The sequence below is a fragment of the Chelonia mydas genome, chromosome 17 (assembly GCF_015237465.2).
Source record: "Chelonia mydas isolate rCheMyd1 chromosome 17, rCheMyd1.pri.v2, whole genome shotgun sequence".
Classification (NCBI taxonomy): domain Eukaryota; kingdom Metazoa; phylum Chordata; order Testudines; family Cheloniidae; genus Chelonia; species Chelonia mydas.
Genome location: NC_051257.2, coordinates 21,519,837 through 21,535,727, shown reverse-complemented (window position 1 = coordinate 21,535,727; position 15,891 = coordinate 21,519,837). Strand labels below are relative to the sequence as shown.

Genomic DNA, 15,891 nt, shown 5'->3' with positions numbered 1-15,891 from the left:
ATCAGCAGAAAGTGCATCTTGGGCTGGGAGGAGAACCAGTCTACGTGGCCGATTCAGTCCTCAGCTTCTCTGCAGAACCTGCCATCAAGAAAGTGTGAATTGTGAGAGTATTTCCTGCGATACAGGCTCTTGTCCACCAGGAATGGGGCTGGGCCCCTCCCCTAACTCATTTCACACAAGGGTCACCAGGCAGCCATCGGAATATCACTGTTCCATACTGAAGCGTGATTGGTAGAGCTCGCTGGGAAACAGCTTTTGTTCCCTTCCCCCTTGCAAACAAATTCAGAGTTTTGGTTTTTCAATGAAAACTTGAAAATTTTCAGTGAAAACAGAGTATTTTTCAATTCAACATTGTCATCGAAAACTCGGACAATGGAGGGACAGTTTGCTTTCTAAAATTCTAAAAGTCCACTGCATGCATCCGATGAAGTGAGCTGTAGCTCACAAAAGCTTATGCTCAAATAAATTTGTTAGTCTCTAAGGTGCCACAGGTACTCCTTTTCTTTTTGCTGATACAGACTAACACGGCTGTTACTCTGAAACCTTTCTAAAATTTGCAATGACACCAAGTCGGGAAGGATTGCAAGCACTTTGGAGGATAGGATTAGAATTCAAAAAGATCTTCAGAAGTTGGAAAAGTCTGATATCAATAAGATGAAATGTAGTAAAGACAAGTGCCAAGTACTACACCTCAGGAGGAAAAATCAAATGCACAACTACAAAATAGGGACTAACTCTTAGGTGCCAGGACTGCTGAAAAGGATCTGGGGGTGAGAGTGGATCACAAATTGAATAAGAGTCAGCAATGTGAAGCAGTTGCAAAAAAGGCTAATATCATTCTGAGCTGTATTAAGAGGAGTGTTGTCTGTAAGACAGAGGAGGTAATTGTCCCGCTCTGCTCGGGACTCGTGAGACCTCAGCTGGAGTCGTGTGTCCATTGTTGGGCACTGCACTTTAAGAAAGATGGCTTAGAAAATGTGATGGATGAGGAAAGGTTTTAAAAACTGGGTACGTTTAGCCTTGAGAAAAGAAATCTGAGGGTGGATGCGATAACAGTCGTGAAATATGTGAAGGGTTGTTACAAAGAGGACAGTGACCAGTTGTTCTCCAGGTCTGCTGGAGGTAGGACAAGAAGCAACAGGCTTAATCTGCAGCAAGGGAGATTTACGTTCGATATCAGGAAAGATTTTCTAGCTATAAGGGTAGTTAAGCTCTGGAACACGTTTCCAAGGGAGGTTGTGGAATCCCCATCAGTGGAGAAGAAAAAGATGCCCCCTACCCCAAAGAGCTTCACACAGACAGTAGGTTCCTGTCCCCAGAAGCTTATTGTAATGACCTTCAATTATCAATAACCTGGGCTGGATTTGAATTAGGGACTCAAGACTTCAGATTTCATTTTGAGTCTTGTGTCACACCTCGTCCCCGCCAAAGGCAGGTCCGTTAGTTCAAAGACAAACCTGCCACCATTACCACAATGGACTCATGTCCTCGCTTCTTTTGTCCTTTTTCCAGGACTCTTGATGACCTAAACTCCAAAATGGAATTTGAGAGTCACTCTAGATTTCAACTTCCTCTTTGATTTCTCAACTCAGCAAAATTTGGCTCTGTGTGTCATCATTGACTTGGCATGATGTGTGCGTTTCCCTAAAACGCCGCTGTATAAAGCTGGCACAAGGGCCTGTGGTTCAGCATCAGAGACAGGAGGAGAACTTGAAAAAATCCCAGCTCTGATTCTGCTGCTGCCGCTCCTCCTCGCCCAGCAGAAGCATGAAGGTCTGTGTGGCTGCTTTCGCGGTTCTCCTCATTGCTGCCCTCTGCTCCCAGGTCCATTCTCAGCTTGGTAAGTCCTGTTTCTTTTCTGCCTTTCTGCAGCGCTCGGAGCTCTCACTTTCACAGGGGTTCAGACTACGTCAAGGTGGGTTCAGGTGTAGGAAGGTGCGTCCCCCATTCTGACACTGCGGCTTGTAGTGACCCAGCCTGGTTGGGAGGGAGCCCATGAAACAGCCATAAACTTCAGTTGGTCGAGATGAACAATCTCAGGGGTCTTCCTGCTCTCAGATGCCCGGGAACAGTGACAGCGAGGGGTGGAGCTGAGGGTCAGTTAACCCGATTGGAACTGCAGGAGAAGCCTTCAGATCCTCAGACATGTTCAGCGAGGGGTTAGAGAGAATTGTCAGGCAAGTCTCTTCTTTCCTTCCAGATGGCGTCAACACCCCAACTTCCTGCTGCTTCAGCCATGTTGCCAAGCCAATCCCACGGAGCCTTGTGGTGAAGTACCGGCACACCAGCAGCAAGTGCTCCTTGCCGGCTGTAATGTGAGTATGATTTCCGGCCAGACGTTCTATGTTCATGCAGAGAAACAACCCCATAGGATGAACGGATGCGGGAGGGAATCTGCAGGGTTCTCGTGAAACAAATGTCAAAGGCATTTTTAATCCTGGGGTGAAAGACAATTATGCAAAAGTTCTCCACATTCCCCTGTGACCCTTGGATGCCACAATTCTAGAGGCCTTCAAAATACCTACAATAGGTATGTATAGAGAGCAAGGCGGGATTGATGCAGACCCACGGAGAAGGTTCATGCTTGAGCCCTTGCTCTGGGTTCTTGTATCAGGGACTGACACAGCTTTCAGTTCCCCGAGTAACTCAGTAGCAGGAGTTTGGGAAAGCATTCTCCTGCAGCTCTCTTTGAGCAGAAAGCAGGGCCTCAGAGGGCAGCAAGAAAGCTGGGGTATCTTGAGCATTCCAGTCGGGGCAGATGGGGCCAGAGCCACAGCTGGGGTAAATGGGCATAGCCACACCTGCTGCGGCTCTAACCTGCAAGCACACCACTAGTGAGAGTAACAAAGGGTGGGCAGGGGACAGACTGAGGAAGAAGAAGGGTTGCAGCAGTGATCCCCCGGGTCACTCAGATTCGGGATATGCACTATTTTAGATGATCACTGATACTCATTGCATGGGCATGGAGGAAGAAATGAGTCAGCAGAAGGGATATGCATGGAGCCAGGGTAGTGGCTCAGTGGGACCAGAATTGAGGAGGATGTCCCTTATGTCAAGAGCTGGACATTGCACCAGGGAAAGGTCACCTGCTGGGGTGAGCCCAGGTGGTAACGTCAAAGCTGGAGACGCTGATCCAGTGACAGTGGTGCAGCCAGGCACAGCTCAGCTTCTCTGCAGTAAGGTGCTGCGAAGGTTTCACCTTTATAAAAGCGGAGTCCTCACTGGCTGACTATTCTTAACAATGCTCAGTCTTGTTGGCTAACACAGAACCCATCTGGTCTCCACGACCTGCTCGGCCGTAGCTTGTGTCCCAGGGGATCCACTTTCCTTCTTCTCCCTGTGAAGATTCTGAATCGAGTTTTTATCTCTGCAGCTTTACCACGAAAAAAGGCCGGGAAGTCTGCTCTGATCCCAACGCACGATGGGTCCAGGAGCATGTCAAGCACGTGAAACAAAACTGACCAGCCCCTGACGGCAATAGCTGCTGGCGACCGTCCCGAAAGTCCTCGGGGGTCGCGGGAGGCAATTGCTCCTCCCACAAAGAATTTATTTTAATATATTATTTGTAATGTTTATTTCTGAACTGGAACAACAATTTATTATATTTAAATTATTTGTGCTTAAGTTAAATCAATGTCAATTTCTTTTGATCGAACAAAATACAAAATGCAATTGAAATATTCGGCTGTGCCTGTTAATGAGGATTTAGGATTCAAAATCATAAAATGTGACGTGTTAAGAACGATGTCTGGGCCTACACACCTTTGAATGCTCTGGGCTGTCTCTCTGAAGCTTTTGCAGGAGTGATCCCTGATCTGGGGGCTGAGGGTCTCAGCAGCATGCCTCTGGCGATATCAGTTCCAAATGAAAATAATCCAACCCCAGCCCTTTGCAGCTGGAAGTAAAAGGGAGAAGGCTGAAAAACCACGTTATGTTTGTAAAGCAAGGGTGAGATGCGTGGGCAGTGGAGCAGAGTGGGGCAGGGCTTGGAGTCACGCGTGAACCGCTCTAGTCAAGGATGGGGGAGGGAGTATGGCCTGGGGGTTAGAACCCTGGGGCTCAACCTTTCCAATACTGGGCCCCTGCCTGACTTAGCAACGTGGAAGGAGAGGGCGGTTGTGACCCCCTGATTCCTGTTCATGACCCCCCCGCTCCCAAGACTCAGGACCCCCCAGTTGAGAACCAGCAGGGGGGGGATCCACAGGTCTGGAAGCCAGGTTGGTGGCTCCTCGGCAGCTGCTGAGTTCATACTGCCACCTCTGGCAAATGGGAGAACTGCAACCTGTGAGTCCTATTGGCTCAAGCCCCACTGGATGTCCCGCCCACAGAGGCCCTGAGTGGCAGTGCCCACGGTGTTTCCTGATTGGCCCAGGCATGCTATTTAAGGCATAGGGAAAACACCTGGAGGCTGCTGTGCGACTAGGGGGATCTCTGGCTTGGTGCTGCAACGGACCCTTCTGTGTGCTCCTGCCACCTTGCCTTGTTCCTGGCCCCAGCCCTGCTCCTGGGTCCTGGCCCCAGCTCTCCTTCTGACACCTGGCCTTGCTCCTCCTTCCTGATTCTTGGCCCCTCTCTGCTCCTGACACCTTGCCCTGCCTTGGCTGACCTACTTGGCTCGAACCTGGTGCGGTTCATCAGCTCTGAATGGTTCCTGTGATGTGACGCTAGCCTGGATGGCTGCTTCTGGCCTTAGCCCTCTGGACTGACCTTGTACCTTACCTTCTTCTGTAACTTGTCGGCTAGACCTATGGGCTGGCAGCCCGGACTCCTGGTTCTAGTCCTGGCAGTGGGGTGGGTTTTATTGCCAGTCTATCACTGACTCCCTGGGTGACGCTGGCTAGTTTATAACGGTTCATTGCTCTCTACAGGGCTGAATCACAGCTGCTTGACTGTGTGTCCTTGACTCCTCACTGCTACTAGCTCTGGAATATTTTCCTTTGGCGCCAGTGGTAGGGGCTGGTGCTTTTGCAGCAGGAGGCTCTGAGTTTTCGCTCCTCTGTTGCTGTGAAGTTCTGTGTGGCCCCGGCACACAGCATCCAGAAATCCACCATGTCTAAGACACAGTGGGCCGGATCAGTCACAGAGTAATTCCACTGAAGTTACTGGCATTATCCTGGGGATGAATTTGCCCTGGTATAAATATAATCTGTGGCTACCTAGGAACTACGCAGCTGTCCCCATGCTGCACGGCTTGTAACTTCCTGGGGACAGGAACCGGATTGCCCTGCTCTAAAAGCATAGGCCCTCGCCGCTGGAGTGAAAGGCAAATCTTCACTGCCTGTCATGAGGCCAGCAGTGTGACATGCAGCTGAGTAGCTCTGGTCCCATCCAGTAGGGGGCAGTTTGAACCTGGATTCCTGCCTAGGTCACTGGTGACATGTCAATGGGCTGTGTATTTACCTGGTTGCTATGGCGATTGCAGTCCACAGGAGTTGTGCATGACAACACTTAACCCTTGCAAGAGCAGGCTCCCAGAAGGCAGCAGGTGAGTGTTCAGGGATGTGTAATTCTACACCCCTGTGGCAGGCATTGAACTTGAGACCTGTGAGTCCAAACACGTGACCTTCTATTGTGTGAGCTAAAAGACCCACCTCTGGTAGTCCAGGCTGTAGTAGGCTCATCAAGCTCTATATGGGGCCCAACCACGGTGAGACGGCCGGGGTGCTGGCACCAGGGAAGCTGGAACTAGGGGTGCTGGGGGTGTGGCCGTACCCCCTGGCTTAAAGTGGTTTCCATCATACACAGGGTTTACAGTTCTGTTCAGTGGCTTTCAGCACCCCCACTATAAAACCTATTCCAACGCCCCTGTGAGACGGGGACAGAGCCCCCTGCTGATTGGGTTACACATGCAAAGGGCTGGAGTCCTGCTGAGTGTCCGCCATGAATTTGGATCCAGATCCATTGGGCACAGACATGAATCTTTCCCCGGAGGAGATCTAGCGTGAGACTCAGCAATAGACACTTCCCTTATAGACACCAACGTGTCTCCCCCCTCGCCCGTGAGGATCCAGCTAGCGCCTGCCTGGCGCCTCCAGGAGACAGAGAACAAAGGGTTCAGAACCCGGGGGTGCAGGTTTAGTGGAGTGCTGGGTGGAGCGCTCCATGGGGACACCACTGCGAGGAACCTGCGGTAGCCCCGTTGCTGGGGAAGGCGGATTTGCTGAGCCCCGGGATGCACGCAGTGGTGTTGCATCCCCATTGTGTGGTGTGGGCTCTGGGAGTTGTGCTCTTGCTGGGTATAATCCCAAATGAGTCTCTGCAGGTGCTTGCCCTCCAGCCCTGGACGTCACAGCCTCATGGAGTCCCCTGTAGTCACTGGTGGGTCATAGAGACAACGGGCTATTTGTGAGTCTGTTTTCACTGATTGGAGACTCTTGGGGTCTGCAGCCTTTGGCCTCCTGTCAGCTGTGTCTTAGAATTATTATTCTGGCAGCTGCCTGGTCTTTGAGCTCCTTGCTTTGTTTCATTACCTCTTAGAAGCCAATTGGTTTCTATCGCACAACGTTTGTTCCTTGTCTGCCCAGGGACTGAAAGGTTGGCTCTTTCTGTTAAGAAAGAAATAGGGCAGATTTGTTTTGCCGTCCCTGGATTGGGGTGTGATGTTTTAAAAATTTATTTAGAGAAATCGTAAGTAAATATTGCTTTTTCCCTCGGTAAGACGGAGGTCTGGGCCCCTGCCTCTGCCCTTCCCACCATCGAAGGCAAAGCCCCAGCTATGCAGCTACCGTGTCACAGTGACCAATGAAATGACACGCCACAGCCGGACAGCACTGGTCAGCTACCAGGAGCCGGGGGAGAGCAGATCACAGACCAGTCTCAAGTGAGTAGGTGATATCTTAATAAGGCCACAGCCCCTGTCAGATCTACCTATCTGAGGTATTTATCTGGCCGCTCTCACCACCCTGTCTGAGCACCTCACATGCCTTCGTTTAGCCTCACAACCTCGCACGGCGGGGCAGTGCTAAAATCCCCACTGTGCAGACGGGGAGCCAAAGCTCAGAAAGACTAAGTGACTTGGCCAAGGTCAGATAAGAAGTCTGTGGGAAAGCAGGGACTTGAACCTGTCTCCTGAGAGCCACGTGAGGGGCCTAACCACAGGACGAACCTTCTCCCTATGGGCAAGGGAGTGGGGAGAATGTGTAGGGAGCAGGAAAGGGGGACTGTACCAAAGGGTCTTTTCTCACTCGTGTAACACCAGCACAGCTGGGTGGGTTGTCAGCCACGGGGATCAAACCTGGGGCCTCTGGATGAGAACTGAATGAGCCTTTACCGCCTGAGCTAAAGGATGTGGCTCTCGTAGCTCCGGCTGTAGCAGGCTTATCGATCTCCGGCTGGCCTAGACACTGCTAGATGGGGAGAGAGCTCACGCCAGGTGGACGTGGCTTACGCTAGTAAAAGGAAAAAGATTCGACTCTATTGACCAGCCAGAACAGGACTATTATTTGTATTACCGTAGAGCCTTTTGCTAGGCGCTGCAGAATGGTCCCTGCCCCGAGGAGCTCACAGTCCAAGTAAACCACCCAATAACTCCTCCCGCAGGAGGGCCTGCCAGTGACGCGTGGATTCTGGCACACGGGGTACGGGAGGGACCAGAAACGACCATCAGGAGCCCTCCAGCCCCAGAGGAGAGACCTTTCCCCAGACATCACCAAAATCACACCAGATAAGGCCCCTCCTGTCTTTGTGTGGGGTGGAGACTAACGACGTCTGGGGTAAATGTGGAGGAATGTGGCCAGTCCCGGTCAAGGAAGCCTCTTCCTACAATAACCAGCTTGAGGGTGATTTCAGAACGGGGCCTAGTTGAAGTTGCAGGAACCTCCACGGGAAAGGTGGGAGTTTTCAATTGTCCAGACTGGACTCATTCCTCACATGCAGCAGCACCTTGAGAGCTCAGGGTCCCATTGCGCTAGGCACTGTACAAACAAACTGCGAGAGACAGGCCCTGCCCTGTAGAGTGCACAGTCTGAAGAAGCAAAGGGTGGAAGGAGTATGAGCTCCCTTTTACAGGTGGGAGAAATGAAGGGATTAATGGATTTGCCCAAAAACTCAGATGCCGTCTGTTGGAGAGGCAGGAATTGAACCCACCTCCCAGCCTAGCTCTTTAAGCTAGGACTAGCTGGCTCATGAAAGCTACTGCTATGAACCCAACTAAAATCCAATAGTGTAGTCACAGCACAGTGGCTTCTCAGGAGCTGACTGAAAGCAGCCTTCAACTGCCTGAAGGGGGTTCCAAAGAGGCTGGAGCTCGGCTGTTCTCAGTGGTGGCAGATGACAGAACAAGGAGCAATGGTCTCAAGTTGCAGTGGGGGAGGTTTAGGTTGGATATTAGGGAACACTATTTCACTCGGAGGGTGGTGAAGCACTGGAATGGGTTCCCTAGGGAGGTGGTGGAATCTCCATCCTTAGAGGTTTTTCAGGGCCGTCCTGACAAAGCTCTGGCTGGGATGATTTAGTTGGGGTTAGCCCTGCTTTGAGCAGGGGGTTGGACTTGATGACCTCCTGAGTTCTTTCAACCCTAAACTTCTACGATTCTATGAGTTGCTCTTTGTGAAGGTAGAAAGGGAACCGACCTGTCAGGGATTTTGATGCCCATTCGAAACATCTCTCTTTGGAATGTCCCCATGTCCCGGCACCTGGGGCATCGGAAATGGTACAAGGCAGCACGGAGAGCGTGTCCCTGCGGGATAGACACAAGCAGGGGAGCAGAGATCACATTCCTGCAGGGGAAGAGAGGTAATGCCAGCTTGGGGAGGCAGGGCTGTGAATGAGCCATTGACTAGCAAAGAGCAAAAACAACACGCAACGAGCTCGCGGCGGCAAGTGCTGCTCGCGGAGGAAGTGAGACCGGGAATGAGAAAGCCCCCCGGAGGAGGAGGTGGGGGTGCGGGTGCCCAGCCCCAGGAGTTGTGCGCAAGGGCAGTAAATGGGCTGCGAGAAGGGTAGAAAATGGCCCTGGAAGTTACCTTCCAAGTAGGGGACCTGGCTCTGCCCCTCCTCTACCAGCGCTACACCCCATAGCCCGCAGAGCAGTGGGGCCTGATTCACACAGCGTAGGCACCACCCAGCGCAGGGAGAGGAGCTGCCGCTCAGGGTGGATATGGGGTGACAGTAGGCTGCTGCCGGAAGGAAGGGGTCACTCTGGGTCCTAGGTGGCTTTCACCCCACCCTTGCTCTGGCCCTTTGCCAAAGTGTTTCTCCAGATAGGGGTTCTAGACTCCCCTACTGCTGGACTTTGTGGGGGCCCAGGGACCCTGAATGGGGCTTGTGATCCTAGAACTGCTCCATAAATACTCGCTGAGCCCTCCCCTGCTGTGTCTGTCCCTGCAGCAGCCAGGCAGATACCTCAGGCTGCGCCCCCAGGGACTGTCCTCAAACATTCATAACAGTGCGGGAACATCTAACAGCTGCAGCCTGCGTATGGGTTGGCTCGAAGGTTTTCGTGGCCAGGGGGTTCCGGCCCACCCCCAGGAACCAGCGCGGAAAGGGGATTCGCACCTGGATGCAGCCTCGGTGGAACCAGGCGTGCTTGCACGCCGGGCACACCAGGGTGCTGTAGGAGGGTTTCCCCGGCATGGACTCCAAGCAGACGACGCAGATGGTTTCGGCCTGCTGCTGCCACCGTCTCACTCGCTGCACAGGCCGGTGGGTCCAGCAGAAGGATCTGGGGGAGGGACAGTATGAGGGCAGAGCCGATAGGCACGACAGTCATTAGCTCATGCCTGGGGCTGCAGAGGCCACGGGCCACGTGGAAGCTCCAATGCTCTGGGAGTAGGGTGCCCAACTTTCTATTGGCAGGAAACCGAACACCCTTGTGCCGCCCTCTGCCCCACCCCTTTCCTGAGGCCCCCGCTCACTCCACCCCCCTCCCTCCATCGCTCGCTCTCCCCCACCCTTGCTCATTTTCACCAGGGCGGGGCAGGAGGCTGGGGTGCGGCAGGGAGTGCCGGTGAGGACTCCGGCTGCGGGTACAGGTAGGGGCTCCGGGATGGGGCTGGAGATGAGGGGGTTGGGGTGCAGGAGAGGGCTCCGTGATGAGGCAGGGTATTTGGGTGTGGGAGGGGGTACAGACTCTGGCTGGGGGATGCAGGCTCCGGAGTGGAGCCAGAAATGAGGGGTTCAGGGTGCAGGAGAGGGATCTGGGCTGGCACAGGGGGTTGAGGTGCAGGAGGGGGTGCAGGGTGCAGGTTCCAGGCAGCGTTTACCTCAGGTGGCTCCCGGGAAGCTGCCGGCATCTCTCTCCGGATCCCAAGCGGAGGCGCGACCATGTGGCTCTCCGCGCTGCCGTGGCTGCAGGCACCGCCCCCTCAGCTCCCGTTGGCCACGGTTCCTGGCCAATGGGAGCAGCTGATCTGGCACTGGGGGCAGGGGCAGCGTGCAGAGCCCCAGTGACCATCCCTCTGCCTAGGAGCCGGAGGGAGATGCCAGCAGCTTTCCGGGAGTCACGCGGAGCTGGGTAGGGAGCCTGCCTGCGCCGCCAACCGGATTTTTCGCGGCCCAGTCAGCAGTGCTGACCGGAACTGCCAGGGTCCCTTTACGTCCGGGCGTTCTGCTTGAAAACCGGACACCTGGCAACTGGGAGGGGTTGCAGCATGCACTCCCCTCTGAGAGCTCTTATCTCCCCTGTGCCTCTGGGGCAGCGACAGGTGCCAAGAACCCACACACCCAGGGAGTTGGGCTGCAATTGTATTCTTTTGGAAAAGAGAAAAAAAAGAACCAAAGATTTTCCAACCCCTAAACTCGGAATCCGTGCCGGGCCTTTGAAGGCTGCTCCTGATATCAGAGTCTCTCAGCACTGGGGCCATCCCTTGGTTTGCCCCTGTTATGCCAGCTATGGGGCTCTGTCACCAGCATTTTCACAAGACACCCGCTACCCCAGGGGTGTTTTTGACCGGTGTATTGTGTCCCCTGCAAACGCTGACAGAGCCCTTTGCTCCAAGAGGTGCTAAGTAGGCTTCCCATCAGAGACTTTGCAGCCACGCTTACTTAAACTCCCCGAAGAACTGATAGACGCAGCCTCTCTCGGAGCCGCAGGGGAAGTGGAAGTTCTTGGTGCACTTGCTGCCCTGGCAGGCGATGGATGCCCCTTTGCAGCCGCACACACAGCAGGTCTGGAAACAACGGGACGATGAGCAGAACAGGCAGCAGCTCCCAAGGTCGCCGCCACAGCCCTTTGGAGGCGAAGGGAATCCTCCCACCAGCTTCATGTCCTACATCCGCCCCCGGTGGATCACTGTCCCTGCCGTGCTAGGGCTTCCGTGGAGATCACAACAAGTCTCGGGGTGGGAATGTCACACAGAGCTGATGGGAAGCCACTGACCCCTCCCACCGGGAATGCGGAGATTTCAAAACGGCATTTTCTCCCAGATTGGGAGGGGGGGTAGAAATCTCAGAATTGTTCGCAAAACAAAATCTCCCTTAAAGATTTCCTTGCCACTCGTAGATTATATTGTAGGCTCTCAGAAATATAGGACTGGAAGGGAGCTCCCCAGCCCAGATTAGCCATTAACAAAAGTCAAACCAGGAGACTCGAAAGGGAACGTTTGGATAATTGCCCATCCAACATCTGGGTGACATGGAGACGTTCCCACCAAACATTGTGGTTTTGTCAACTCAGCATTTTTCAACCAACAAACGTGTTGTAGGACAACGTTCGCTTGGCTCGCATCACACTAGCTCCCGTGCTGGCAGGAGGGGTGGGAGCCAGTGGCCCATGTCCTACCTCAGGCTCTCTGCACACCTGCCCCTCACAACTAGGGTTGCCAACTTTCTAATCACACAAAACCGAACACGCTAGCTCCGCCCCCTGCCCTGCCCCTTCTCCGAGGCCTCGCCCCTGCTCGCTCCATCTCCCCTGCCTCTGGCGCTCGCTCTCCCCCACCCTCACTCACTCGCTCATTTTCACCGGGCTGAGGCAGGGGGTTGGGGCGCGGGAGGGGGTGAGGTCTCTGGGAGGCGCTCACCTCAGGCGACTCCCAGAAGCGGCGACAGGTCCCACGGCTCCTAGGCGGAGGCGTGGCCAGGCCCCCGTCCATAGGCACTGCCCCCACAGCTCCCATTGGCCGCGGTTCCCGGCCAATAGGAGATGTGGAGCCAGCACTCGGGGAAGGGGCAGCACATGGAGCCCCCCTGGCTGCCCCTGCACCTAGGGGCCGCAGGGACATGCCAGCTGCCTCCAGGAGCCATGTGGAGCCAGGTAGGGAGCCTACCAGCCCCACCAACCGGACTTTTAATGGTGCCGTCAGCGGTGCTGACTGGAGCCGCCAGAGTCCCTTTTCAACCGGGTGTTCTGGTCGAAAACCAGACACCTGGCAACCCTACTCACAACCTCCTCGTCTTCCCCTGCTCGGACCCCCCACCTCTCTCCCTTCCCTGTGTAGATAATCCCCTCCCAACTAACTCCAGCCCCCACCACATTTGCCACCATCACATTGTTCTCTCGGCTTGTGTGTGATCCCCTTTCCCCACACCCTGGGCCTGGCCTGTCTAGTTAGTCGGTACACTCCTGGGGACTGGCTACTCCCCTGGGTCTGTACAGCACCCAGACAACAGGGTCCTGCTCTTGGATGGTCTCTGGGCACTACTGTAATCAACATATCAGATAATAATAATACAGCACGGCTCGGCCTCACCTTCTGAACTGCCCGCTTTAATTCCTGCCTGATGTCCGGATACAGGAACCCGTAAAATCCCTCCTCGTCCTGCCCCCTCTGGAGCAGCCCGCTGGGGTGGTACTGGAACACAGGAGCGTGGGCACACTGTAACCTCTCTCCCCACCAGAAATTCCATCCCGGACCTCAGAAACCTCCGTGACCAAATTTTCACCCCAAAAAGTCGCCCCAAAAAGTTTCCATTTCAACAAATCAGTGTTTTCTGATGAATTTTGGTTTTGGTCAGAATCAATCCCCACCAGCTCGAATTAACGATTCTAAATGAGCTGAGCTGCTTAATGGCTAGTAAGCCTGGGATTTGCAAGGGGTCTAAGGGCGTCACTCCAGCAACTTCTGTACACGTCAGAAGCTCAGCACCAACGAGCTGTGCTGGATGGGAGAACAGGGAGGAAAAGGAGCCGTGGCGAGGGGGCTTCTCCCAGGTGAGCCAGGACACCGAACAATCTGCTGCTGTTTAACTTCGTTATAATAAGGTCCAGGCTCTCTGGATCTCATTCTATATATTTTAATACAACGGTGTATTCAACTGAAAATGCGACGTCCTTCATTTCGAGGGGTGCTGTCCCTCCTTCTGAGAATCTCTGCCCTTCGGGGCCCATTTCAGAGTCCCGGGATTGAGAGCTCTGGAGCTGCCACAGTCTGAAGCCTGGAGGAAAGCAAAGGTGGTGCTGGTTGGACTGGAAGGCTCACCTGTGAGAGACTGGGACATACCTTCTCGAGGGCTAACCTCAGCTAGACCTGCCTGAGCATGAAAGGGTTGTCCAGCGAGCACCGCTGGTGTCTCTCTGAGAAGGAAGCTCTGGCCTCAGGCTATATCTGGCGCAGGAGCCTGACATGTAGTAGCAGCCCTGCCATCTGCCATGTGCAAGGGGAAAGGGTAGCCAGAGCAACCCTTACCGTTTCTCTGTGGTAAATCTCATTTAAATCCCCCATTGTCCAAGAGGGCAAATGTGAGGAAGTTGGTAAATGTCAAGAGGACAGATGCAACCACGAGCAATAAGCAGCTTTGGGTGTCCCTGAGGAACAAATCAGGAGGTTTTGTTGCTTTCAGTGTAATTCGCGAGGCAGTGAAGAGAAGGGGTTGCTGTCCTAGCTTGCATTCGACAAATCCTTTGATTCGGTGCCTCGCCATTATGGGTCTGTAATGCATGTTTCCAAGGACAGTACCAGCTGCACCTAGAAACTCACGGGATAGACACGTCTGAGCAATGCCGCTAATGAGGACAAGGAAGGTCTAGGAGGGACAGTGAGGTGCATGAGCTGAGCAGGAGAAGCCAGCCAGAATTACACAAAGGTCTGGGCTCACGGCACAAAGAGATGGTCGTTCCTTTCCCGACAGCCACAGTGAGATCACAACTGGAATGCAACAGCCAGGTCTGGGCAGCCCAGCATCAGGAAGACAGAGGCAAACTGGGGGTGATGCAGAGAAAAGCAACCAATGGGCTGGATGAATTCGTGCGGAAAGGTGAACAGAGCTTGGCTGAATGATACCGACAGGGGACTTAAGATACTGGGCTCTTCAGTCTAGCAGAGAAAGGCCTGAGCCCACACAATGGCTGGTAGTTGAAGCTAGACAACTTCAGACTGGAAAAAAAAGATGCAAAAATTTTAAATGAGGGTAATTAGCCATTGGAGCGACTTCCCAGGCTCTGGGATGGACTCTCCTTCCCCGGGAATTTTAAAGCCAAGATTGGACATGTTTCTACAAGATCTGCTCTAGTTCAAAAAGGGATTAACTCCAGGACGTTCTCTGGCACACAGGAGGGCAGCCTGGAGACGACCACGAGGGTCCCGCAGAAAGGAGCAAGCATCTCTCTGTGCTGCGGGATCGAGGAAAGGGCTGAATGCACCCAAGCAGGAGCGTTGAGCGGTGGCCCAAGGAGCTGCACTATAATAATAGCCGGTGAAATCTTGGCTCATGGACTTGAGTGGGGCCAGGACTCCACCCAGGGACCCTGCAAAGGGGGTGGTGGGAGTCTCATTGAGTGGGTCACTGAGATGCAGGCGGGTCGGCCCGACCCCTCAGGAGAACCATCAGCCCCCGGGGAAAGGGAGAGTCACTCACCAGGCAGTTCTCGTGCACACACAGCTTACCCCACTGGCATTTCTGCCCGTAGGTGTCGGGGTCAGAGTCAGCCCGGTGGCAGAGCCCGCACTCTGCAGGGGAGGGAGAGGAAACGTCACTGAATCAGACAGGCTGCTCCTGGCACAGCAGCCCTAGCACAGCCATCCTGGGGCGGGGAGCAGCTACCAGGGACCAACAGCGACTCCCGCCAGCCAACGGGGGAATGACGCTGATGGGTTGCCAAGGGGAGGCCTGCCCGCTCCCCAGCTGGCTGTGACGCAGGGTCTCCGAGGGGCTGTCAGAGGGAGTCATACAGCAGCTTGGAAAGAGCGGCAGGCTGTGTTGATAGGAATGTGAAGAGGTAAACTCACCGGTAGCCAGGCGTGAGCTGTGCACAGGGTGCGATCCACGTCCCGTGCGGGATTGTTACTTATCCGTGCTAACACGGGCGCTGGGTGCAGTACATCATGGACTCACATCCAACCCAGAGCCCCCCAGATCCCGCCAGTGGATCCAGAGCTCCCCCAACACCCATCCACACCAGATCTGGGTCCCCTCCTCACAAGCAACCCAGAGCCCCATGGCCACCCCCAACGGCTCTGGAGTTCCCCCAGCACCGCCACATACCAGATCTAGGTCCCCGCCTCTCACAGAGGGAATAATCTGGCCCGTTTGGGGGCTCCCGAAATCACTGTCTCTGGGCTCTGCAGCCACTGCTCTGCACTGGAACGTGCCTTCCCCTTGCTTCACCCTCTGCTCCCCCTGCCCCATCCCTTTGTTCACTGTCACCCACGGACTGCACCCTTCCCTTCCCCTGCATGGGCTCTGTTACAACAGCGGTTCCCTCCCAGAGGGGGAGGCCGGCCCCACCCATGGACCCCTTCCTCTGGCTCCCCTGCATCGCTCGCAGCTAACAGCATTGGGACGGCGAGTGCCACTGCCCAGGGATGCGCTCGTGTTGCTACAGCCCACCGCAAGGTAGTTTATTCTCACCTTCCTCCTTCAGCTTCAGGGCCTGGCGCTTCATTTCAGGAGCGCTGCAAACAACAAGAGGGTTTCATAGAATTCATAGAGTGTGAGGACATCGTGGGGCCCCCATTAGCCTCCCAGCCAGGGACCCCGGCCACGGGGGGAAGAGCCCACCACAGCACAGCCTGG

The 15,891-nt window shown here is 54.5% G+C and overlaps 1 protein-coding gene across 1 annotated transcript; it reads left to right on the top strand.

The window, feature by feature from the left end:
- Positions 1–1,681: 1,681 nt before the first annotated feature.
- LOC119563884 (C-C motif chemokine 3) lies at positions 1,682–3,678 on the top strand. Its single transcript, XM_037880487.2, has 3 exons — positions 1,682–1,840; positions 2,201–2,315; positions 3,374–3,678. Exons 1-3 carry the CDS (start codon positions 1,768–1,770, stop codon positions 3,459–3,461), a joined length of 276 nt encoding a protein of 91 aa, XP_037736415.1. The 5' UTR covers positions 1,682–1,767; the 3' UTR covers positions 3,462–3,678.
- Positions 3,679–15,891: the final 12,213 nt, after the last annotated feature.